General features: G+C 39.5%; 2 protein-coding genes across 5 annotated transcripts in view; one reads left to right on the top strand and one right to left on the bottom strand.

Moving 5' to 3' along the window:
- Positions 1–25,905, top strand: part of MCM9 (minichromosome maintenance 9 homologous recombination repair factor) — an 82,804-nt gene that overhangs the window by 17,002 nt on the left and 39,897 nt on the right. For all 3 annotated transcript variants that reach the window (XM_004264847.4, XM_033418590.2, XM_033418589.2), the window contains 2 exons: positions 3,440–3,565; positions 5,015–5,134. In XM_004264847.4, the coding sequence (XP_004264895.2) occupies positions 3,440–3,565; positions 5,015–5,134 (246 nt within the window). The remainder of the gene's footprint in view (positions 1–3,439; positions 3,566–5,014; positions 5,135–25,905) is intronic.
- Positions 8,097–21,206, bottom strand: ASF1A (anti-silencing function 1A histone chaperone). Of its 2 annotated transcripts, none has more exons than XM_004264673.4 (4): positions 20,697–21,206; positions 14,773–14,888; positions 10,369–10,545; positions 8,097–9,077 (listed from the first exon to the last, which is right to left on the bottom strand). In XM_004264673.4, exons 1-4 carry the CDS (start codon positions 20,803–20,805, stop codon positions 8,865–8,867), a joined length of 615 nt encoding a protein of 204 aa, XP_004264721.1. In that variant the 5' UTR covers positions 20,806–21,206; the 3' UTR covers positions 8,097–8,864. The 2 variants fall into 2 exon arrangements, with proteins under 2 accessions (XP_004264721.1, XP_033274485.1); XM_033418594.2 differs by lacking the exon at positions 20,697–21,206 and adding an exon at positions 17,196–19,808.

The raw sequence follows: 25,905 nt of genomic DNA on the forward strand, positions 1-25,905 counted from the left end.
AGCTGAAGATTTAAATATATGAAGTAGGAAAGAGATGCAAAAAATAAGCTTTGTCACCACAGCAAAAAATTTTGACTGACACTAAGATGTCATTACACAGATTAAAACATTATAGCCATTGGGTTTGTAGAGTATTTTTTATTTAAAAATCCCAAATGTATAAAACACCAATTAAATCTTCAAATGTCTATTTTCATTCTTCCTTGGAGGTATCTTCTGAGAAAAATAAATGGAAGCCAGTAAAAGACTATTTCTGATAAACCTCACCTCAAATCTAATACACAGTGATTACTTTATTCTTAAATCACATGCTGAACTGGACAGATATTATTTCACAAAAAAAGACTTTCAGGGACTTTCCTGGTGGTCCAGCGGTTAAGACTCCGTGCTTCCAATGCAGGGGACGTGGGTTCGACCCCTGGTCGGGGAACTAAGATCCCACATGCTACGTGGCTCAATGAAATAAAAATTAATTAATTAATTAACTTAAGAAAAGGCTTTCACTTGCCTAAATATAGGCAGTTTGCTTTTATTTTGTGGGATGATTTTTTTTTTTTTTTTTTTGCTTATGTGTGTAACACAAGTATGGTAGTTACAGATTATTCTTTTATTTGATCCACACAGAAAGAAGCAAAGGTCTCTATGTTGTAGCTTTATTAAGCAAACCTTTTAAGAATCATATGTATTTTTAAATAAGTTTTTTTTACTTAAAATTGTTTCTTAGGCTCAAATCCTCACAAAAAATCTGTAACTCTTCCTTGGATCATAGTCATTCCTTATTAATTCCAGTGCCACAGCTACAATCCACCTAGTAACAGTGAAGGAAGGGCATCACACAGTGTTCCAACTAGGCTGTTAGAAGTTCTCTGTGCTGGTGATTAGTCTATTTTGTTTTAATTAGAAGGCTATAGCTATACATCTCATTTACTGGATGAAAAGAAGAAATAAATATAATATTCTGTGAGAAGACAGGGAGAAAACGAGGTAACTATTTTCTTTTTAGCATGAACAGATTCTGCTTTCTTCATTTCCTAAGTACCAATTATCAGCCCACTATATTTTACCATTTCAAAGTGTATGTGTGTGTGTTGGGGGGTGTGGGGAGGAGGGTGGAGGTGGGGAGCTGCATCCAAAAGCGTGTCTTCATTTTGCTGGTCTAAAGCCAGAGATGACTTCACTGCTCAGCTCTGGGAGGTTGGCCTGCTTCATTAAGCTCTGGTGTTGTGAGTATTGACGAGGAGCTAAAGATTTTCTTCTGATCTACACTGATCTCAGGGATCCCCTGGCCCTGATGCATAGAGGCTGGTTAGAAACCCAAATATAGGGGTTGGGGTCTTCTGGGCCATCTCAACCCACTCCAGGGTGACTCATTTATCTTAAATCCTAGAAGTTCTCTTCCTTGGGGTAACTGAAGGCCATGCCACAAGAGTGGATTACATGGGCACACTATTAACATGGTCTAGAACCAGAAATTTGAGAGGGAGGGAGGGAAGGAATGGGGTAGTATTCAACCTAATGCATTCTCTTCCATGATATAGTCATGGGAGCTTCTATTGCCATGGCCCAAGGAATCAAGTTTTTCAACTTTAGATAACAAATTTAGGGAATGGACCTTCCCCTTTGCTTTTCTCTGGTACCTCAGACCTGACTTCAGAGTGTATCTTTTGTGTTGACCACAGTGTGAGGAAACCTTGAGATGAGAAACAAGCACAAGTAGTACAGGTAATATAATAGTTAACAAGTAAGTAGCTCCTACTATGTGCCAGATACTATTCTGTGTGCTGTGCACCTATTAGCTCCTTAACAACCCTACGAGATACCATCATTATCTCCATTTCACAGATAAGGAAATGGAGGTGGAGAGAGTAAGAAACCTGCCCAAGGTCAGACAGCTAGTGAACAGTAGCACTGGGCTCTGCCACCAGAGCCTGTGGGATGTGCTTCCTGTCAGCACATTAGTCACTGAATCCACCTTTACTGAAAAAGCTGGCTCTAACAGCTCCGGCTTGAGTGTCTTCCAGGCCAGTTTGCCTACTTGTTCCCTGCTTGCTGAGGCTATTCTTTCTTTCTTTGTATGTGTAATCTCCAGATTCTGGTCAGAATTTACATACCTGCTGTCGGGTCTTAACTATGTAGATCTCAGACCTTTCATCTTTTTTCTCTAGACTTTCTACCTCAGGAAAGGAGGGATTCCCTCCAGCAGTTAATGAACTTCCTTCCAGGATTTACTAATGCTTCTTTTTGGTTCCCTTTTTACTAAAATGTTTTCTTTCTTTTTCATTTCTGCCATCCCAGGTCACATCACCATAGCTTAATTGCCGCTGAGTCAATTTTGATTCGGTAGGAAAAGTAGCCTTTGTGCATAGGGACACAAATTATGGAGGAAGGCCCTTTCCTTTATCTTGACGGAAAAGCTTCTGGAACTGGAATCATCAGCTAAAGTAGTACTTCTATGATTATTTTCCTCCTCAAAAGAGCTATCATTGAAACATGAGTACAAGCTCAGAGTTAAATATAAAAGCCCTCAAACGTGCAGATTAGTTACCAGCATGTGGACATTAATTTCTGGTAACTTGAATGCAGACATACAGAGTACCATCACAGTAGTGAATTCCGTGTAAGACAGACTCCGTAGGGGCTTGTTAGAGTCTCGTAAATTCTGTGGGCCTCATTGGTTGATTGGCCAATGACAGAATGAAATACCTACTTTATTCATTGATGGCATAGGCAGATCTCAGATTTGGTGTTTGATATTTCTGAAAACAGAACCTAAAACCGTGGTAATCGCTTATGTAAAGCATTTTATCAGAAGAATCCTGAGACCTCCAGCTTGGATTGCTAGAGTTGTCGTTTATAATGATCTTCTAAATATCCTGATACGTTGATGCTTAGTCTAGATAAGACAATTTACCAAACTGCTCAGAGCAAATGCTGAATTGACTTGCAGGATGGGTTGATTTTACCTCTCTTATACCTCTGGAGAAGCTCCATGAGCTCCAAGTTACCTTTTGTATTTAAAGATTACAGGCGTCTACAATCTGTCTCATTGTTTCTGAGATGGAACACCTTCCTTTTATTTAGGCAGTGGAGTAATTTTACTGAAATTATTGCACAAGAAGTGCAGCTGGTATTATTTTTAAGGGATAATGTTGGTCCAATGAGGGAGAAAAGAGATTTCTTTCTGTCCCTTGTAAAGTACGCTAAATTTATAGAAACAAACAGGGAGCACCCAGGAATAAAAAGAATTTTCATCTCATGGCATTGTAAGAAGAGGACTTTTAGGACCAAAACAAAGTTATTCACTCCTTTTAGTCATTTGGAAATGGTACCCTTGATCATTTTAGAGCATAGAGTGTTTCTAAGAAGATAGGATAGAAAGGGAAATTTCAGCTAGGATTTCTTGAAAATTATTGGTAACTCATCTTTCTGCCTTTCCCAGGAAGGAATGAAATATTGGCTAGCTTGTGCCCTCAAGTTTTTGGAATGTACCTAGTAAAGCTTGCTGTGGCCCTGGTGCTGGCTGGTGGGATTCAAAGGACCGATGCTACAGGAACACGGGTCAGAGGTTAGTACCCATTTAAAATTTTTGAGAAATATTAACACACAGAGTAAGAAGAGAAGCTAGAATTTTTCTTTCCTGAATAAAAATTGCTTGTTGAGCTTTATTTTCCAAATGTAATCTTTTAAAACTGACAGTTGTTCACTATGTAATACTCAGTCCAGCATCAGGAACTACTGTGTAGAATAACAGTCTTTCCAAAGACTTTCAATGAGTATATATTTTTGTTCCAGCCTATCAGGGTGCCACAAAATAAAATCTTTACATTTCTTTTACTGTCTGTGTTTTTCATTGGATCCCCAGTCTCTCTCCAAGAGGAAAAGATAAGAAATAGTGCTTTTTAATGTCTCTAAGTCAGTGTCTCTCCATCTGTTTCTGTCAGTGTGTTTGTCTCAGACTGCTGCTCTCAGTCATCTGCCTGCTGGTTCCCCTTCTGCTGGTGGGTAGCAAACGTGCCATCTGCCAAGAGGTGCTGCCATAGGTCATGCATTCCAGCAAAAATTACTCTAAGTGTGTAATTACATCCAAATGGCAGAAAGCTCTCTTGTGGTTAACACACTTAACTGACCTGACTCTGGCATAAACTAGGTTTATTATGGCCCTCATATAAGCAATATGAGGGTCATAACCAAAGGCTTAACCGAAAGACTAAAAGGACATTATTGTAAATCAGACTGTTAGTAGGGACTTAAAAACCATACTGTACAGTATAGAATAGTAAGTATAATAAGGTTTATGTGTATTGTATGTTTTGATTACCTACTGTTTGCAAGGCCTTCTGCTAAATGTTGAGCTTATATAGTATTTCCCTATTAATGTATTCAGAAAATACTTGAATATTACTGAATAAATTTGCTTGATCAGTGAGATAACATATGCTGCAGGATGCTCATATGTTCATCTATGTTATGTTTGAAAAATAAGAGTACTTTAAGATAGATATTTCATTAAACTACTAAAATTTTCATAGAACGAAAAGGTTTTCACTTAACTGTTAGAATCATAAGTGATTTGGTATTTATAAAGCACTTATGAAGTCCCAGACACTTAAAAATACTTAAATAAAAATAGAATAAAATACTTATATGGTGGGATGGAAAGATTTAATCACAGTATTTTGATACTTAAAATAGATTAAATAAAATCAGAAACTTTATAAGCCAAAAATTTTTTAAATGTTAAACAGTCTTAAACATCTGGAAATAGCACAAAAATCTGTTAAAAAATTTAGATTTTAAATGGTATTCAGAAATCAATTAAAAGATTGTTATTTACTTTGAAAGTCAACTTTTCTAAGATATTCTGGTTAAATCCCTCCTTGAATGACCTTAAGCAAAAGGACCATATAAAATATAAATTGTGTGGGCATCCCAAGTGGACCATTTTCTTTTTGATTAATTACACTTACGAGTCTTTTCATAGACATTTAAAACTACATTATTTATATTTTTCTAGGTGAATCTCATCTTTTATTGGTTGGGGATCCTGGCACAGGGAAATCTCAATTCCTCAAATATGCAGCAAAAATTACACCAAGGTCTGTGCTCACCACAGGAATTGGATCTACTAGTGCAGGTATTTTATGTGACAATTTCAATTAATTTAATGTTACTGCAGAAGCTAACACAATGGTTGCTTTCTTGTGAAAAAGTACCTATAACAGGATACATTTCAAGATTTTTGAGTTACTGCCAAAAACCTAAGTAAATATGTAGCATTACTTTTGTAGCTCCAAGAAAATATTTTAAAACCTCCACCTTCACTTAAAGTTATTTTCCAAAAGCTTATTCCATATATCTTTTTGCATCTTAGTTTTGAATGATCCTATTCAATTTTCTCATTCTCTGATTACTTTCAAACATGTTTATGCAGCATCTGTTACTCTGTGAAGACCCAGCAAACAGTGCTGAAATTAATAGGGGGAAAAATCTCACTTCATAAAAGTACATAGCTGGCGTAAAGCTTAAGACATTTTCATGTTCATGGATCTCACGGGCAACAGTAATTCCTACTGAAAATTCTTAGGTAGAAAATTTGTCTTAGTATGTGGAAAGCGTACTTTCATCATTGCAACGTGTAGCTTCATTCATACATTGTAATGATTCTTCAACAAGTATATTTAAAGCCTTTGCTGATATGTCAAGATTTGATTATAAAGTGACTTCAGGAAAAAATTATTTTAAAAAACATGTTTTGATGCCTTTTTGAATTTTTACACTGTTTTGATTGGGGAAATATTTCTCCTATTCTCCTACAATAGGCCTTTGGTTTCACACATTTTAAAAATGTTATTTGTTACTTGTTAGGGATGCCTACTGTCCGTGGCTTGTGCTCAGATTTCTTATGAGAAGCTTATAGTCGAAAACTTACCATAAAACAGCAAATGCTCCATTAATGGTCCTATGTAACAAGAGCCCCATTTTAATGGACTCTTAGGTTTTGAAATATAACTAAACAGTACATTAAGCACTGATAAGAAGGGATTTATGGATTGAGAGGCGTAGACAAGCTTTAGGATACTAGAGGCAAGCATATATGAAGAACACTTCATGTGCATTTTAAAATTGTTATGACCCAGTGTTCTAGAGTTCTGTATTAAATGATATTAACAGCAAACAAATAAAGGTGTTTCCCGAGTTACAATGTGGAATGTTTCCTAAGTTAATTATATGGAGTGTCAAGAAATGAGTCCAATTTGTGGACTATTAGTAACTTTAGAGTATTTGGACAGTTTTAAAGTGAATGGCTGATGAATTCACTGTATTAGCCCTTTTCCTTCTTTTTCTTATTGCCAAATTCATAATCCGAATATGAAAGAAATGACAGGTAGAGGGAATATAAATTTTAGAACTGTAGAAAAGTTATTGCTACTTCTTGTCTACCCAAAGGGCGAGACTAGCCTTTCTTTAAACTGTATCACAACCCATTAGAGGGTCATAAAGTTATTTCAGCGGGTCAAAACCAGCACTTTCAAAATAAAAGATACTAGAATATACTAGTGCACACAGTAAAGATGCACTATTAAGGGCACATTTTCATGAAAATTGTTAATATAAATACATATTTGTGTTATCAGGTCATACTTAAATTTTTTTTTTTTTACCATGGATTACATAAAAAGTTTTGAAAACTGCTGCCACAGGCTTTCTTGGTAAAACTAGAACCCCCAAACCTGAGGGTAAGACCACATGGAAGCCTACGGTTGTATAAGGTTATAAATGAACGAATGCATGCACGTTTCTCAGACTTCTGCTTGTTTTCTCAGCTCAAATGATATCCTCATTCCCTCCAGCCTACGCGCCTATCTCTTTTGTGGCAATAACTAATTTGTTCATGTTTATCTTCTCAGGACACAGCTATTTACTGTGATCAGAAAGGGAAAAAACAGTTCTAAACTTTCTAGCTATAATTCAGGCAGCATCTAGCTAAACAGGAAAAATAAAAAACCACCTGTGCATTACAGTTTCTTAGTTCCTAATGTCTGAATACTAAATATTTTAATTTTTAAAATTATCTTATAGAACCATAAAAATTTTAAATAAGAGATAATAGTTTTTAAGTCTCAAACTTTTGTGAAAATTGGCTGTTGGTTTACAAATTGATATAAAAACCTAACCCTTTGATGTCAGTACAAACCAATCATAATTAATCAGAATAAAAACTCAGCAGTGAATTGATTTGGAAATTTGGCTTATATATGCTTTATTCCTGACAAGCACATATTGTGTTCTTGTTATATTAATCACTGAGCTCTTGGTTGGAAAGTATTACTTTTATTTTCATTTTAATATTTTAACATTTTCTTTTAATTGCAATTAGACAAAAATGAAATTTTCTTCATATGGTTTTAACAGCCGGATGTATTTTACTTTTAAAGTCTATGAACTAGTTAGTGGACAGTATTTTAATTATCTGGCATATTAAATTTCGAAGTTTAACATTTAGCAAAATTTTGCTTCACAAAGTCACTTTTTAGAATGACAGGAAATATATACAACTGAGAATCCATATGCAGACAAATGCCCCTTTCCCTTCCTCAAAATAAGCTTTAAAAAGTGCAGTATAAAAGTTTGAGATATGAAGGCACTGCATAACTCTGCATTATATGGCTAATGTCTTGCTTAGCAGCAAGAGTAATGAGAATATTCTACATTTAATTTACTGGAGCATAAGAAACTTTTTGAGGAAGGACCTAGCTCTCATCAGTGAAAAAGAACTTTTTGGCCCATTTAGTTAATGCATTCCTTTCCAAGACTGCTTTTAAAAAACTTACCTGGAAAAGCTATCTAAAATGTGTCCACCACAAATATGCCTAATCTTATTGTGCATGAGTGTCAGGGGATATGGAGAAGAGTACTACATGTGAAAATATATATAGTTCCAAAATAGTAACTTATCTATTGTGATAAAGCTAAATATATCTTTCCAAATCCACTGCTTTTATATAAATGCTGCCAACAACAGATGACCTAGCAAAACAGTTTTAAAGAGTTAAGTTCATAGTAGTATAAATCTAACGAACGGAACGAAGTCATTATACTCTCCTGCTCTTAAACTTAGGGAGTTTGTATCTGCTCTTGACCTGCTGAATTCACTGGGTAGTAATGATGTATGATTCAAGGAGTGTTCTGATGTCCTGAACTGTTATAAAAACAAAAATCATAGCCAGAGGACCTTATAACAATTAACCACATTTGTTGTCTTAGAAACCAAACTGAATGCTGGCTAACATTATATGAACTGAACAGTAGCCATAAGAGGCTTCAAGGTGGCCTGGAAAATCAGATCCTACAGTTCTTGGTAGCATACAGTTGACTTCAAATCCCTTCTTTAAGGGCATGCCGTAAAAAGAATGAAAACTTGCTCCTTAAATCAAACCAAATTATGTGTTATCACAGGAAGACACATTTTAGTTGAAGTTAACTTTGTTCTTTCAAAGATTAGTAAAATAGTGGTCCAAAGATTATTGTCCAAGAGGCTAAGACATCTTTACAACCTGGTCTAATGATTCACTTTTCTTTATAAGTGCTTTAATTACATATAGAGGAAAAGAAAATAATATATATGTTTTAATCAGATTAGTTTCAGAACAAATAAAATAACACATTAGAGAAAAAAATTACTTAAAAATAGTTGTATTTATATTCCACAATTTGCTCAAATACTGGTTTTCTTATAAACTTTCTACAGGATGTTTTTTAAACAAATTCTTCACATTGTATCTTGACTATGGACTTACGGAATTTCAGGGAAATAGTTCTGTGTGTTTTTATAGCTTAATTTGTACTATAGGGATGGCAGGTGGTCACATGCAGTCCATGTGGGATTCTAACATGACATTTAGTGAGTTTTCTGATGTGGACCATCCCTTTGATGCTGAAGGTAATGCATCTGTTGAAAGAAGTGATTGTAGATTTGGATTACTGCTCTCTGCATCTTCCAGTTTTTCTGTGTTATCTTCCCAATTAATGTGGAATCTTGTGACTCTGGGATTGGATGCCAAAATGTTCCTTTGAAGCTAGAGGAAGAAGGAAATATATAAATGGTAAACACTAAGAAAGTTAGATTACCATACACAAATAGACCTTAATAGAATGGTTCTTTATATTAGTACTCCTTAAGGGCTAATTCATATACAAAAGTGTAAGTCAAGTAAAGCACATTAAACATAACATAAACAAGAAATAGGGCCGAAGCAAAGAAATTATTTTAGTCTAATGGAAGCAAGATGTGGAGAACCTGAGGGAATTATCCAGCTCTTTTACTATCCAACAAAATATTCTAACTCTGTACTTGTTTCCTAAAGGGGAGAGAATCTCTTAAATGCTTCAGAGGATGCTTTATTTAACAAATTAACATGCTTTCCAGATTAATGTGGTGTTTCTTCACTAATATTTTCAAGGAAAATGAAAAATATTCCCACATATGACCTCTCATTATTAATAGTTTCCTATCTTTTAATTATTATGGCTCATTCTTAGAAACAATATTCTAGTTTCTTCTCTTTTTGCTATACAAGGAACCATACAGGTAACTAATAAATTAGAAATGGAATGTTCCACATCAGAATAAAAAACCTTCCAGCCTTATTATCAGAAAGGAGAACATTCCATTCTACTCCCATGTAATTTTTCTTGCATGGTCTGGCAGATAGAGTGTTATGTTCAATCTCACAAAAATCACCAGTTACTAAACTATTATGGCTCCCAATGGAAAATCATAAAGTACTTAGTATTTTTGAGAATACCGAATCACAGATTTTCAGCTTCTCACTCAGAAGCTACGCTGTTTTCACCACCAGATAATATTTAAGACCTTTAGTTTAACCTCTGAGAACAGCACATAAAGCAAGGCGTACAGGAGTTTTGAGATAACAACGTTCCTATGAAAAACAAACACAAAACTTCCCCCCACAATTTTGGGAAGAGTTACAGACAAAAATATTATTGAATAATCAGTAAAACATGAATTTGAATGTCTAAAGACTGAAATGGATAGAATCATGACGTATGGGGAACGCCACACAGGGAGCCATTACTAGAGACCTGTTTCTTACAGGAGGCACTTCCAATTTTCTAAATCATCAGAGACTCTCAAGGTGCCGAACCAACAGTAATTACTAATGACTAATCTGGAGGTAGGGTTTGAGGTCATCCCTGGTAATGGAACAAAGATTAGTTTGCTCAGTTGGCACAAGGACCTCAAATTTATTTTGTCTCAAAGCCATTTTCATAGTGTACCATGAAATGGCAATTGCTTAAAAAAGTTGTATAGTAAAATTAATGAAAAAGGAAAAATCAGAGCATTACCTTAGAAAAGTCTGGTTTTACTGGCGGATTTTCCCTTAATTCTGTCTCAGTATATTCATTATTTACATAATAACCAACTCTAATAAATTCTTGACCTCGATAGGTGCATGTAATTAGCACAACTGTTACACCTACTGCATCTGCATCTGGAATGAGTCCCGGATTAGGTGCATCAGCCTAGAATAATTTAAAAAGAAAAGAAACACACGTCACAAAAGGTTGTTAACCATAAGCAAAACTGGAGTTTTGGTGACACTGAGCACCTTTGGTTAAGGGTGCAGCAACCAAAATGTGGAAATCATACTGGGAAGGCAAATGCTCACTTTTTTTTTTGAAACTGACGTATAGCTAGAAAATATAATTCACGTGTCTCTCCACAGTATACCTAAGAACCCTGGGCACCTGAAAGCATCACTACATCTAGAGAAAAATAATTCTGGCTACAGTGTGTGGTTGTTCATGAGGGATTATGCAATATTCAATAATAGAACCTTTTATAAAATATAGTAAGCAAATCAATAGTCTTATTAATTCCAACCTTTCCCAGTCATAATTTTCAGACCTAAATTAGTAAATATTCAGTTATCTCCATATAGCCTTTTGGCAGCAAATGTTTGTTATCCAGTTTCCCAGGACACATATTCTCATATCCACTCATCCACCCTTCACAGATATTCTAATAGTAAATTAATATAAAACTGAAAATGGAATGGAAATAGTTATATAGATTTTCAAAATATACAAATAGTCCCACATATGGAAATTCAATGAAGGTAAAGATTGTTTGAGGCAGATGTAATCAATGATCTTGTTTTGAATCAAAGTGCTGTAAGCTGAACCTTGAGGAACGCAGAAGGTGGGGCAAGTGAGCTAGAGGTGGCTGAGAACATAAGTGAAGGCTAGCGCCCTGTCCACAGCCGTGTGGAAGACAGTAAGGACACTGGTTGGAAGGAATCACAGACTGGGGACAGGCAGTGATGGTGAGGCATTGAGCATGACCTGAAGCAGCTATTCTGAGTGGTAAGTACATGAAGTCCCAGCAGATTGGCTTACTCTTGCTACGACACTAAGGACCATCCCTGGGCCTCGGTGAACACTTCAGCCAATGTCTTAGCTTGGGAACTCTTCTGACTAGTGTTCTCAATCAGGCCATTATCATAGAAGACTCATGATTACAGTATACCTAGCATGTGTAGGGGACACAAAAAGGCATAAAACACTCACCTAGTTACCCAGACTAAAAACTGTCACCCTCAGCTTCCCTACCTCCTCCATCTAGGCAGTTTCAATGTTTCCCATCTCTGACAGCAGAATTCAAGTCTTTATCTCTTATCTGGAATATTGCTAAAACTTCCCTACTGGTCTGCCCCAGCAGTAGCCTATTTGCACTGAGGCCAGCATTTGCTATCTAAGCACAGATCCATTCCCATCCCTTTACCAGGTTTTAAAACCTCAGATGATTACCCTCATTTCTGAGATAAAGATCTCAGTTTTTAACTTCATTTATAAGGCCCTTCACAACTGGTCTCCACCCAACATCACAACCCCTTTAACTCCACATCTCTTGGTCTAGAAATGTAGGTTCTTTAAAATGTAATAATAAGCTTTCATGCCTCTGTGCCTTGCATATACTCCTTCCCTATCAAATGTATCCTTTTTAGTGAAACCCTTCCTAACTCAAAGGTGTAATTAATAGCACTCTTTATGCACTCATATTATTCAACACAAATTCTTTTTTTTTTTTTTTTTTTGCGGTACACGGGCCTCTCACTGTTGTGGCCTCTCCCGTTGTGGAGCACAGGCTCTGGATGCGCAGGCTCAGCGGCCATGGCTCACGGGCCCAGCCGCTCCGCAGCATGTGGGATCTTCCCGGACCGGGGCACGAACCCGCGTCCCCTGCATCGGCAGGCGGACTCAACCACTGCGCCACCAGGGAAGCCCAAAAATTCTCTATTAATGTATGTCCAATGATCTAAATATGCTTCCCCTTCAGTCTTCTCTGCGATTCTATGCTTTATCTCGGGCAGGCATCCCATCCAGCTCATCTTTGTGATCTCGAGTCCAGCATAGCTCTAGGCACACAGTATATACTTAGTATTTTGAAATTCATTCATAACTCAGTTCCTGCCCTGACGTGGTTTATGATCTCTCTTGGAGAGATACCAGAATGGGGACAGAGGGCCTGTCCTCAGAATATGCCGTTTGCCTTTGGGTGGAGATGGGAAATAGAGGTAGTTCAGTAATATGGGAACTTTCCCCTCTATTGCTTCCCATCCCCTCAGCAAATTGGTTCTAGGCATGTTTGTGTTTTAAAAGTTGTTTGCCAAAGGATTCAGCTTGAGCAAATTCAAGGAGAGAAGCCTGCAGGCCTCTCAGATCATTTAGGATGGAGAAGGGATCAGCAGAGATCTTTGACTCCAACAGGCAATACTAGGCAGACGTCCAGGCACCTTCCTGCTAGCCTTATTCTGAGGCAAAATCCTGGCAGACCAGGGGAATGCTATGGTAGTTTGTTTAAAACATAAAAACTGTTTTAGTTCCTTTCTGCTGATAATGGTGAATCCTGAAAAATGCATAGGCTGAACATATGATCTAAATCACACTGTACTTGCTTTGTACTTTTGGCAACATGTGCACAGGATACCAAGGTAAAAATCACTAGAGGGAAATAGTTTTGAGTAATTTTTTTCCTATGATACTTCAAGCCAAAAGCTAAGGAGTATTCTTAACCAACATAAACACACAGAAAAGATTTTTAAAAGTTTGTTTCAAAAACATGGCATTTATTTGCAAGTTCTGTTTTTTGTTTTGTTTTAGCAGCATAGAAAGGTATATTACTACCTCTCAAATCAAGTTTCTTGCATCATAAATTATCATCTGTGAAGTAGAGGTTCTCCAGGCTTGTGGGTCAGAGCAAATACTGCTTCTTTGTATAACAATTTCAAGAAGCTAAGAGAATAAAAGCTTAGTTCCAATTATAGAAATAGGCACTGTCTGTCAGTGATTATACTAAACTGCTTTATTCCTCATTTAATCCTCATAACGTTCTTATGAGGTAGGCTAGTATCCACGTTTTAGGGATGACTGGAGTGACTAGGGGAGGCTGGGAGCCTGTCTGAAGTCACACGTGGCTAATAAGCAGCAGAGTGGGATCTGAACCAGGTCTACAACTGCAGTGTATCCCCACACAGTCACACAACTCAGCTTCATAGCACTTTTAATATATTTGAGCCTTTAGTCAATATATTTAAGCTTTTCTTAACTGTTTATTTAAAATATAGTATTTGTTGCTTTTTATTTAATAAAAAGCACTAGGGCTAGGAGAACAAAATTCTGAATTCTATATTTAGGAGAGGGGAGGGAGCAGTAGCAGCTCTAGAGATACCATATGTTTGAGAGATTCTTAGCTCATATCTGGTGGGATTATTTGACCAACAGTATTTATTTAAATTGGTCCCATCTGTGAAGTGAGCGAAGTGAGAGGTCAGGGAGAGAAAAGTTAGATTTTCAGTGGGTTCTACTTAACTAATGAGACTGTTGGGTAGAAATACTTGTAACAAAATTAAGAATAATAGTTTTTTAAAAAGCAATGGCTAGTTACTCTTTGGATTATTATAACTATCTCCCTCTAATAAACATGGATAATTGAGAAGTGACTGAATAGTTTTATACAACAATTTGACATGGATTAAAAGAAGTAATATTTTTGAATGCAGAAGACAATGTCTGAAGACTTGGCACAGACCTAAATACTGTCAGTGGTATCTGAGAACATAATTATGTTAGTAGAATTTCTCCTCACAAATGATAAATAGAGTTGTGGATTTGTAACAGTAATCCTCTATAAGAACTGTAGAGTAGATGCTTTAGTAGACCACTGGACTTCATTTAGTTCCAGTGACCCAAGATCTCGTAGATCTCTATCTTCTAAGATACCTGATAACCTAGCTGAGTTATTGATTATGCTGAAATAAAGTTGTTTTGTTATATCATCATCATTCCTAGTGGCTGAAACTATAATCTGAAAATGCATATTACTAACTATCCCCAGTTAGTAGTAAGCATTTTGAATCCCTGTTTGGGGCTGCTGGACAGCCACCCTGAAGGTCTCATACTAAGGGACTATTCACAGGAAGAGCCCCAAATTAACCACCACGTGGCCCTGACAGAGTATAAGGTTTACTGCATGCTGTGCAAACCCTGAAGTATAAACATCACAGTAACATCTCTCAGCACACAAAATCAGGAAGTGGCATTCCTTCATGACACAGAGACTTCTTAAAACATGATAGAAGCAGACAAAAAGTGAATGCAGCAGAACCAGAGTGATTTAACCCAAAGGGAAAGGGTTAAGGACCATTTAGAAATGTATTTGGCATACATATTTACCAAGAATAATCTTACCTGAAATACAAACATATGCCTTCCTGCAGGAACAGGGCCCACTAAAACAGAGTCTAAAACTTGATCGTATTCTTCACTTTCTGCAGAGCCCACATAGATAATTTTCCATTCCAGGTCTAGGGTTAAAAACCAAAACATTATTTCATATTCATTAATTACATTATGAGATGACATCAAAGACCCTTTGAATGTCCACTTACACCATTTATTGGCTGCTAAAATTGGCTTTTCATAGCAGAAAACCCAGAAAGGCACTGAAGTGCTCCTTATAAATTTGAGTGTGAAATTCTTACATTTCATAGCGGAGTTTCTCAAAATGCTGTTTTGTGAAATACTGGTCCCTGGGCAGGGCTCCTCACAAACAAAACAACATGGCCAAAAACTTGGGAAATACTACAACCTTCTCTTGAGGATTCATAAAGCACACTGGCAGAGCAAGGGGTCTGAAAAATCCTTCAGTAAGGAACACCAGTACCATTAATCCAGTGTTTCCCAAACTGATTTGGCTAAGGAATCCCTCCCCCCCCTTTTCTGTATGTCATCTTTTAACAACCTGCTAAGCACACTTTTGAAGGGCTCCCCCATGCTATGTTGCACAGATCCAAATCATCGAAGAGCTCCAAAGTGGAAAAATCATTACTTGCAAACTGCTCTTGTGGATCAGAAGCCCCTTAGGGCTTCAACTCATCAACTGTTAAGGGTTCACAGCAGGGTTTTTCCCTCATGGCACCCCTTCATGGCATACATTCTTTACACTGGGAAGAGGAAAACCAAGAATCCTTATACCACTTAATACATCAGAATATTTACAGTGGGAACAGGCACAAGTAACAAGACAGAATAAAGTGCAACCTAAGACGTTCTGTGTAATTCAGACTTTACTGAGCACCCTTTACAGTGTGCTCTGTGAGAAGAACCCAGAGATGAGTCAAATGATTGTTCTTTGGAAGAGGCCTCCTCTTTAGTAGGGGGAGAAAGACCACTCTACAAATTCTCTGAGACCTCCTGGTCCTCTTAGGGTGTTTGGCACTGTGTGGCCTGCCTCTTGGATTCACTCCACAGAGTCTACACCAGCAATCCCAGAGGGTGTTTCTGGGCCACCTGTGGAGAATCCAGTTAATGTCACCATGTATTGTCATTTTTCTGTAACTTTGTAGATATTTTTGTTCCCTAAATAGATAACAGTAGTAGTATAGGTGATACTTATTCATACTGTATTACAAACTGCAAGTTATTGAACTAAAAGATCCCTTAGGTTTATATTTCTTTTATTATGTCATGGTTCTGTCCCAGACCTAGACCACCTTATCTCCAGTTTCTAGCACATTTCCAGATGCAGGGTCCTACATCTGACATCTCATGAGATCATCTGTTTGTTGATGAAGATTAAGAGAGGGAACAAGCAGTATGAATATCTAGTCAGAAGGAACAGCAAGTACAAAGTCCAGGCAGTAGGCACATGCTTGACATGCTCAAGAAAAAGCAAAGTTGCCAGCGCAGGAGCAGAATGAGCAAAGGGGAAAACAGCCAACCATGAAATTGGGGGCAAGAGGCGTGGCCAGATGATGCAAGATCTTGAAGGCCATCATAAAGATTTTAGGCTTTTACACTGAGTGGCATGGGAAGCCACTGGAGGGTTTTGGGTAGAGGAGTGACATGATCTGACTTTCATTTTAGGAGGATCATTTTGGCTGCTGTGTTCAGTGTAGACTGTAAGAGGGCAAGGGAAAAAACAGGAGAATAGTTCAGCTGAGGCAAGAAATTATGGTGGCTTGGACCACATGTAGCCCTGGGGGCGAGAAGGAGTAATATTCTGGATAAATCCCGAAGATAGAGCCAGCAAGAGCCACTTATTTTTACAGGGGGCAGGGGAGGGAAACAATCAGGAGTTCTAGAGATAATGAATAAGTGGAGATAATGAATAGGTCTGGTAAAAATTTAGTTGAAAATAGGTGGGATCCCTAGGGAGTGAGCCTGGGCACTCTCCAAAGTTAAGAGGTTGGGGAGATAAGATCAATAAAGTCACAAAACTAGTGGCTAGTGAGGTAGGTAACCCAAAAGTCAGTTGGAGAAACGGTTTTAAGAAGAAAGGGGTGTGGAAGCTACTAAACTAGCTGAGTAGAGATAAGACTGGGAATTGTCACATACAGGTTTTCATAATGCTTTGTTCATTTCATGTGTATCTGTACCACTCTGTATCGTGCTCTTAGCTCAATTGGTATAAATTGGCATTTGTGGTCTGGCATAGGAACATGGTTATGACTTAAAAACTTACTTTCATAAAATACCTACTATGTGCTGGGCATTGGCCTTGCCACTTCACACCTGTTGTTTAAAACCTCAACAGCTTTGTATCATATGGATTTAATTACACCTATTATACAAATAGGAAAGTTAAGACTCAGAGAGGCTAAGTAACATACCCAAATTCATACAGCTAGTAAATCGAAGAATCAGAATCCAAGCTATGTCTCTGCTTGGACATAAACTCCAAAGCCTGGACCCAACTTGGACCCAACTCCAAAGCCTGGGCTCTTTCCAAAAATCTAAGGAAGATAAATTATTCCTTTTAGTTCTCAAATGAATAGTGAAATAAAGGAACTTAATTGTGGGAGGTGGGAAGGAATGGGTGAGGGCAGAGGCCATGAGGAGATAATCTAGCCTTAAGGAGTATAGGCTGTAACTCAGGGAACACCTGTAGCTTAATTTTTATGCTTATGGATGCTTGCTGTAGCTACTGAGTTTAAAATGCTCAGTACTTATTTATAAATCAGCATCAGTTGTTTTGTCCTTTTTTTTTTTTGGAACCCAGCTTTCATTCCCTTGTCTCCTATATTTGAAACAAGAAGGGATATGGTCAGATGCTTTGCACAGATTATCACTTGAAGGAGTTTACTCATTTATTTAAAAAGTTAACTGTTTCATTTAATCATGGTAATCCCAGCCTGCAAATTATCTCCATTTGTGGTAGGAGTGAGGGAAGTCACCAAGGGAATTTCAAACTAATTACACTACTTGGGAAGACCTGTGATCTAGGGGGAAGTATGTAGTCTTTGTGAATTAGTACAAGCCTGAGGTTTTAAAGTAGGAAGCACCATTCAGTTCTGGTACATTATAAGTATTCAACTGACAGTAGCTATAATTATTGATATTGATCAACTTAAAAAAAAAAGAAAAGGCTCCATTCAGTAAAGAAGCAGAGAGTCAGCAATCCACAAGGCATAACAAAGAGAGAAATAAAGTCAATCAAAACTTGTACAGGCTTGGTGACCATCAGATCAAACACATCCAAGGTCTCCTATCTCCCAGATTTACAGGAAAGCCTCTGCTTAAATCTGTGGATTGCTGTCCTACCCCTGTATAGGTCTTACAGTAGAAACAAGTATATTCTCTTAAGAGTAAGTACTCCTTAAGGCTTTCTCTGAAGCAAAGCTACAGGGCAGCTTTTAAAGGAAAGTGAAAACATTTGGGGGCTATTGACAACTTAAAGTATGGAAAATGGCGGCCAACCTCTGACTTGGGACTTGAGACAAAATTATAAAGTGAAAATTTCTCTTCAGAATATTCTTTAGTTCAATTTCAAGAACAAATTTTTTTAAAGAACTGCAGTATAAAAGATGGGACCTATAAGAAACCTTTGCTAAGTAAACTCAATTTCCTTAATCCACACAGCCTCTAGGTGGAGTATGTAAGCATGGCACCTTTTTGAAAGATTCCTTTGCAGCTTTGGTATGACTCAGCTTAAACTCTTAAACAATACTAAATAAACGCCCAGTATAGATGCCCTGGGAAGAGAGGTATACAAGCAGAAGTAGGTATATTCCTGACATTAGTAAAAACTTTGATGTGATTCAGCTGGGTTCTGAACAGATCCTAGTTAACAAACAGAACACATCAATGGCAGGTTTCAACCATCCAATGTCAAAGCCCTGTAACAACATCCTGAATCATCTAACTTCCTTGTTCAGAACTGGCTCCTAAAATGGAAGGTATCACTTAGAAATACCCGTAATTTCAAGAAGTTCTAATGCCTAAAACACTGTAGTATAAGTTGGAAAGGACTCAATAGTTTTTCATGCATTTGCCCATTTTTATATGCAATTGGTAATAAAAAGGGAAAATTAGTTTAAAGGGCATGAAAATGGGCCTGGTGGCTGAAGTGCTTATGGTAGTACTATGGGAAAGTAACCAAATAGTTTCAAAGTACCGTAATAAGAAAAATCCCCTTTAATGTTATTACCAATGGCCTATTTAGGAATTAGTTTAATAAATGAATCGTCTTTGAAAATGTGCCCTACTTATATATGTGCATTTGTGCTATATATATGTAGTAAAACTATATGGAAGAGCACAGACTAAAGTGTTAATTATGGTTACTTAGAGTGAGATGGGGGAAGGTATTGAGTACAGAGGACTGTTAACTTTATATATGTATGTACAACTTTTTAAAAAGTCTATTACAATGAGCATATATTGTTTTTGCAATTTAAAAAGTTAACAAGTTAACACCCTACATAAAATACATTATACAGAGATTAAGAACTAATTTTTAAAGTGAAAGTGCTTTACATGCCTTGATTAGCATATAATTTAAAGTGCATTTTGCTAAACATACTTGTAAGTTCAAAGAAGTATGTCCCCTATTTAATTGTTGAATTACCATTGATGAAGTTAAACTTTTTCCCCCTCAAATTTTGAAAATGGAGCACTGGATTGTTTTAATAAAATCGCAAAGACCTTGGCAGATTTTAGCTTTTTAAATTTATTACTGCATATATTAAATATTTATCTTTTTGAAGACCTTAAAACGTACTTAGAAAAAAATAGTAAAAAATTCTGCATTGCCATCAGGACTTTACCTTTTATTTCCTAGCCCACTTTAGTGTTTTATGTTCAGGGTATTTGGATGTGGAGTTACTGTATTTAGATTTCAACACGTTCTTGAAGAAAGTCTTCTTTCAGACTACTTAGAAGCCAGTGATTAAGTCCTGGAAATTATTTAAGTATTTTACTTATTTCTGTTCTCGGGTTAAATGTAACTTCCTAGCTTAGCAATATTTTTCTTCCTGAGAGGAGAGAAGATTTCGGTCATTAAGGATGAGGAGTCCACGCTGGTCTGGGCGAGCCTGAGTGCCAGCATCCCCAGGCGCCCCGAGCATCCCGGGCGCCGGCCGGGGAGCGCCGGCCCGCGAGCACCGGCGGCCCCCGGGAGCACCGGCCCGCGGCGCCGAGGGGCCGAGCCTGCGCCCGCCTCCCCTGCTGGTTGGTCCAGGGAGCCAGAAATCAGCGCAAGGACAGCCTCGCTCTCCTCCCCGAGGCGGCCGGGCATGGCCACCCGGGAGAGTACGGCAACTCCAGCGTAAGCCCTAAAAATGGATCTGCCTCTTGCTCGGGGGCAGGAAGGTGGGCAGGCGGGGCGCCGCGTTCGTCACCCGCGGAGAGGAGGCGTCGTGACGCCGGGGTCGGTGGCCCAGTTCTCTACTCTCGGTAAGATGGCTCCGCTGCGAACTCGCCGGCGCGACCACACACATATGCCTCTCCTTCCCACCTCCTCACTGGGGCCGTGGGGGCCGCGGAGGCCGTTGGCGGCCGGGGGCCAGCCCAGCGCGACCCCCGGCCGGCGCCACGGGCGCGAGTGCGGGTCTCGCGAACCGTCCGCCCGCCAGACAAAGCTGACAACATGGCTACCTCCGCTCGAACAAGTTCCTCGCAAGTTGAGCCGCGGCAGGCGCCCGGGCTGCGGCCGAACGCCGCGCGCGCCTCGCCGGCCGTCGTCCATCAACTTCAAGTTTCCCTCCGCAGAGCCGAGCCCGCAGCCCGCCCGGCGCTAAGCACCGGCCGCCCGCGCGAGGCCGGGCCCGGGAAACTTTCAACGTCTGCAGCCCGCAACTGACAGCCCGGCGGCGGGCGGGCGCCCGACTCACCTTCAGACAGGTCCTCGATGCACTCGAAGGTGATCTCGAACTGGAATGGGTTGTAGAAAGGAGAAGGGTTATCCAGCACCACTACATTGTTCACCTGAACCTTTGCCATATTTTGAAAAAAACACAAACAATGGGAACGGGGGCTTGTTGCGGCACAATAAAGTCCAGCGCGTGGCCGCTCGGGAGAGCGCAGACCCCCGCCCCGGCGCCGGCCCGACGTCGTGCAGCGGAGACTTGAGAAACTTTTTTTTCCTCTTTTTATTTACACGGGAACACTCCACAGTGTTTTGCAGCTTTCCTATTTCACTAAACTACAGCCCATTCTGCTCTGATAACTAGCAGCGTTGTCCACGATTGGCTGCACCCGAGCTCTGACCCTCCTCCTCCAGCGAGGGCCTCCGCGGCGAGCAAGATGGGCTCCCGCTCTCGGAATGGACTCGGAAACTTTAACTGCGGCTCCACCTGCTGGTGTGGATTAGGACAAAGGCGGAGAACAAAGTGAGTGGAATACGGGCTGTGAGGCCCGCGCGGAGGCCGCCGGCGGCGGCGGTGGGAGGGGCGGCTCAAGCCCCGCCTCCGGCCCGGCGGCTCCCGCGCCTCACGTCGGGCGTGGCCTCGGTGGGGCGGGGTCGGAGGAGGAGGCGTGGCCACGGCTAGGCGGAGGGAGGCGTGGCCACGGCGGGGAGGGTTGCTCGTTGTCCGCACGGCGGCGGGAGAGCGCGATCTCCGGCGAAGCCCGCCCCTCGGGTTTGCTTAGTGTGGTTTTTTGGTTTTTTTTTTCTTTTAACGCTTTCTTTACATAAGTCCAACGGCTGTGCCGGCTTTCTACTGAATTTAGCAGATGTGAATTCGCTGTCTACACTAGGTTAGGTTCAGTTGTCTGTATATTGGGTAGTATTTGAGGTACAGGGAAGGGGTGGTTGCAGTGGAAGTAAATTGCATTTTATAGACTGATGCCAGCTCGAAAGGAGCAAAGCCATTTTGGAAATCTAGTTCTTGGCCAGTATGCGTTTGGGCACGACAGCGCCGTTAGTTAAATAGATACAAAATGAAGGGCGAGGAGACGCTTTTCCACCCACACTTTGTGGAATAGGTAATATTTGGGCTGCACCTGGGTCTTCCTCCTCCCATTCCAACCGGAAAGTCTGGAATAAGAAAAAGATGATTAAAGGTGGGATCAGTTACGCCCAGGTTTCTCCCGTGCGGTGGGCACAGCAGGAACATAAAAGGAGAAAATGGAAGTGTCAGGAAACCAAAGGGCAACACATAAAACAGAGAAGGGAAAAGCAGAGGAGAAACCACAAAAGCATACCAAGACATGCAATTTTCAAAAAATTCATGACCTAAACCGTTAGTAAGTAAAAATTTGTGGCAGACACCACAAGTTCAGAGGAACCTTTGCTTGATTATTCTCCATTCAGTGTCAGTGTATTTATGCTGCTTGACTACCTCTGTAGGGAAAGGGAGAGCTTGTAACACATTTTTAAGGTTGTTGAACTGCTTCTATTTACTAAGTGAGAGGGGTATAAAGGGATTTTTTTTTGCTGCTGCTGCATAAACCATTTTTTTCCTTAAGTATTTTGAAATGAAACAATTAAACTTGGCTAATTAAATTCAGAGAGAAAAGTATTTAAGTATCATCTATGCTGGAAGTTTGAGAGAAAATTATTTCTTAAGTATCCTCTATGCTGGAAGTTTTCTCTTAGAGAATTTTTGCAGAGAATTTTTCAGTTATCATTCTTTGGTCATTGTTCATACCTAAGTAGTTTGCTTTTGATGACTTTTGATGACTTCTTCATCTGATGGTCTTTTGAAAATTAATATGGGACAGCTAATACCAGGCCTCCCCGCATTTAGGGAAAGTACTTAGAGTGGGGATCCCATTTTATCGTCAGTGGATTAGCAGTCATATATGACCTACTAGAAAAGGTTGCCTCAAGCCCAGTTGCTTGTGTGCATTAGACTATAAGAGTGATACTGTGGCGACAGATGCAGATTGCGTTGAGTGATAAACTGTATTTTCTGTTCGCTGTTATTAATGCTGGGCCTAACACCGCCTCAGATAAAGTATAAATTGCTGTATGCTGTAAGACACACTGGACATATAAGATAAATAACCATTTGAAGTATAAAACATGACTCCCTTGAGAATGGTGTATGGAGTTTCCTGATTACTGCAGGCACACTTAAGAGGAGATTCTAATCCACTTGCTTTATAAAAATGACCTTATAAGCTTGGTAAAATCAAGTGCATTTTGAATCTGACCATAGGTGTGTCATAATAAGGTGCGTCTTATCATAAGATTCGCTTCTGGTGGTATGCAGCATGAAGAATGAGAAGATTTACTGGATACTACTTGTTTGGCTTATTTTCTTTGAAATCTTTTGTTTAACATGTCGTATATAACAGTATTTAAGGGAGAAAAAAACCCTCCCTATTAGTTCACTGGAAGCCACAGAATTGGCTCCAGGCCTTTCATATTGCCTTTCGCCATCTTAACTCTCTTTGTTACTGCCCCTCAGAAGTATTAAAGAGCCTTTGGGTATGCTCTCCAATAGTTTCCTCACTGCTGACAGTGCTTTCTAGGAAAGGCCAAAGGGATTCTCAGACGTACCTTCGCATATCTCTAAATTAACTGGCATGCCATAGGGGTAAAGATTGTAAAAGCATTATTCTGGTTTCAGAGGCAGTCTATAAGATCTGTTGCTGAACAACTTTTTGGTGACCCTCAAACAGTTAACGATATTGCAACAGATGGGTCACCATGAATGCTGTCATGTCTTAGGTACCGAAGGGGACCCACATGATGCTTGGAGGTCTACACGGAATGTAATCCCCAAATCACTTCTCTCTGTACAGACTGACTGGGGGAAGGATGGCTGAAAAAGGATGCTTTGGCTCTTAAATGAACAAAGCCTAAATTAATGCCTAGGACAGAGATAAATGAACCTAGTTAGCTATCGTTATGGGCCGAATTGTGCCCTCCACCCCCAAATTCATATGTTGAAGCACTACTATGCCCTCAGTCCCTCAGACTGTGACTGTATTTGGTGACAGGGCCTTTAAAGAGGTGGTTAAGTTAAAGTGAGTCCTTTAGGTTGGGCCCTAATCCATTCTAACTGGCATCTATATACAAGGAGGAAATTTGGACATAAAAAGAGACACCAAGGGCACTCATGCACAGGAGAAAGACCAGGTGAGGACACAGCAAGAAGGCGGCCATTTGTAAGTCAAATGAAACCAACCTTGCTGACACCTGATCTTTTATGTCTAACCTCCAGAACTGTGAGAAAATAGATTACTGTTGTTTAAGCCACCCAGTCTGGTGTTTTGTTATGGCAGCCCTAGCCAACTAATGCAGGTGTAATTTTTCCTCCCAGAATTAAGTTTATTTGGTACTCTAAGTGTGTTTAATCCACGTACTGTCCATCTATCAAGGGGCCATTTAGCCATGCCAGCAGGCCGTGGGGTGGGGTGGGGTGGGGTGCTGTAGCTGTTCCTCAGAGGAAGTGCCTGCTGTAGGGTGTGCACACCTTAAATTCTGAGCAGACCAGATGCAACTCGCGTCTGTGTTCCAAAGCTCATCTACAGAGGGCTCCTAAGTATCTTAAACTTGAAGTTAAATTGAAGTCACACACAAAACTAGATGAAGGAGTGAGTTAAAATGTACTAGAATTAAATTGGATTAAGTTAAAATATACTGGATTAGGGACTTTCCTCGTGGCGCAGTAGTTAAGAATCCACCTGCCAATACAGGGGACACGGGTTCGAGCCCTGGTCCGGGAAGATCCCACATGCCGCGGAACAACTAAGTTCGTGCGCCACAACTGCTGAGCCTGCACTCTAGAGCCAGCGCTCCGCAACAAGGCAGGCCACCGCAATGAGAAGCCAGTGCACCGCAGCAAAGAGTAGCCCCCCCTCGCCTCAACTAGAGAAAAGGCTGGGTGCAGCAACAGAGACCCAGTGCAACCAAAAATTAAAAATAAATAAATTAAAATATACTGGATTAAAATGTATTAGAACTAAGAATTAAATCAAAGTCTCAGACCCTACCTGCTGCAGAAGTTATCATAGGTATGGAAATGCTGACCTCTTGCCTTTGTTCAAATCCTAAATTTCACCTGGGGTAATTATATTATCACTGTCTTGAATTCTCTTTGAGAAGACATTTGCGTTATCGTCCCCATCTCTTAAAAAAATTCTCATGTAAGGCTTGTTGTAATATGATCTTTAGTTAGTTTAAAGGGCTCCCTATTCTTATTATAGGATGTCAAAATTTCACGACAGTTTTAAATTAAAATTTCTGTATGAATGTAGAACGTAGAGGTTTGCTGCAGTTTACAGACATTTCTAGAAGGAATAACTCCTAGAGTAATGATTTTAATAATAATAACTCATTATATATGTAGAGAGAGAGTATTTATTATGTGAATTATTGTGCTAGGCTCTGCGGAATATTCAAAGACAAAAACGTATGTGGACATTATCCTCAAAGACCTTATGGTCCAGTAGGAAAGATAACTACGTAATCAAGTCAGTATGGTACAGAATAGAAAGTGTTAGATGCAACTTTAACAGTAATGGTTAAAGTTCTATGGGAGGCAAAATACGGTATCACAATAAAGGCTGTGTGTGTGTGTATATATATATACGGTATACATACAGATATATGGCATATATGTATATACCTATGATGTTTTCTTTACTATTTGTAAAAAATTTTTAAATAACCTGTTTTTGAGCCTTGTAGCACACTGGTATGGTAGGAAGGTAAAATATTATCATCTCCAGATAACAAATGAGGACACTGGTGCTCAGAAACCTGCTCCTTTAAGTGCTGACTTAGTGCTTCTCTGTTTTCTGTCCACTGTGTCGGATAATATTTAAAGTGGACTTTACGTGGTGCAGAAAAGCAATTGGTATAATTTCCTGGAAGAACCCACAGGCTGGCAGACACTGTAGTAATGACTTGATGAATGAACTCTTGAGGAACAAAGCTCCATGAATGAGGTTTGCCCCGGTATATACTGGGAGTGAGAGGAGGCTGCAGCCAAGGCAGAGCTGTGGGAGCCTCCCCATTGAGGCTGCAGATGCCAAGTCTCCTGTTGCGGGAGGAGTGATTGGGAGGTGGGGAGGATAGATCCTGGAATGCATCATTACACTCTTAATAAGGTTTTTATGTTTGTTACATAAAGTGTGTCCCCCTCC

Source organism: Orcinus orca, chromosome 12, assembly GCF_937001465.1.
Source record: "Orcinus orca chromosome 12, mOrcOrc1.1, whole genome shotgun sequence".
Classification (NCBI taxonomy): Eukaryota; Metazoa; Chordata; class Mammalia; order Artiodactyla; family Delphinidae; genus Orcinus; species Orcinus orca.

What these genes read in the sequence shown, in the direction of transcription:
- ASF1A (XM_033418594.2), bottom strand. Translation starts at nt 17,418, where the DNA reads ATGGCCTCTGCCCTCACCCATTCCTTCCCACCTCCCACAATTAAGTTC. An exon ending in GGCATATGTTTGTATTTCAG is followed by an intron (nt 10,546 to 14,772) that starts GTAAGATTATTC and finishes AAATTATTCTAG; the next exon opens with GCTGATGCACCTAATCCGGG. An exon ending in TAAAACCAGACTTTTCTAAG is followed by an intron (nt 9,078 to 10,368) that starts GTAATGCTCTGA and finishes TTCTTCCTCTAG; the next exon opens with CTTCAAAGGAACATTTTGGC.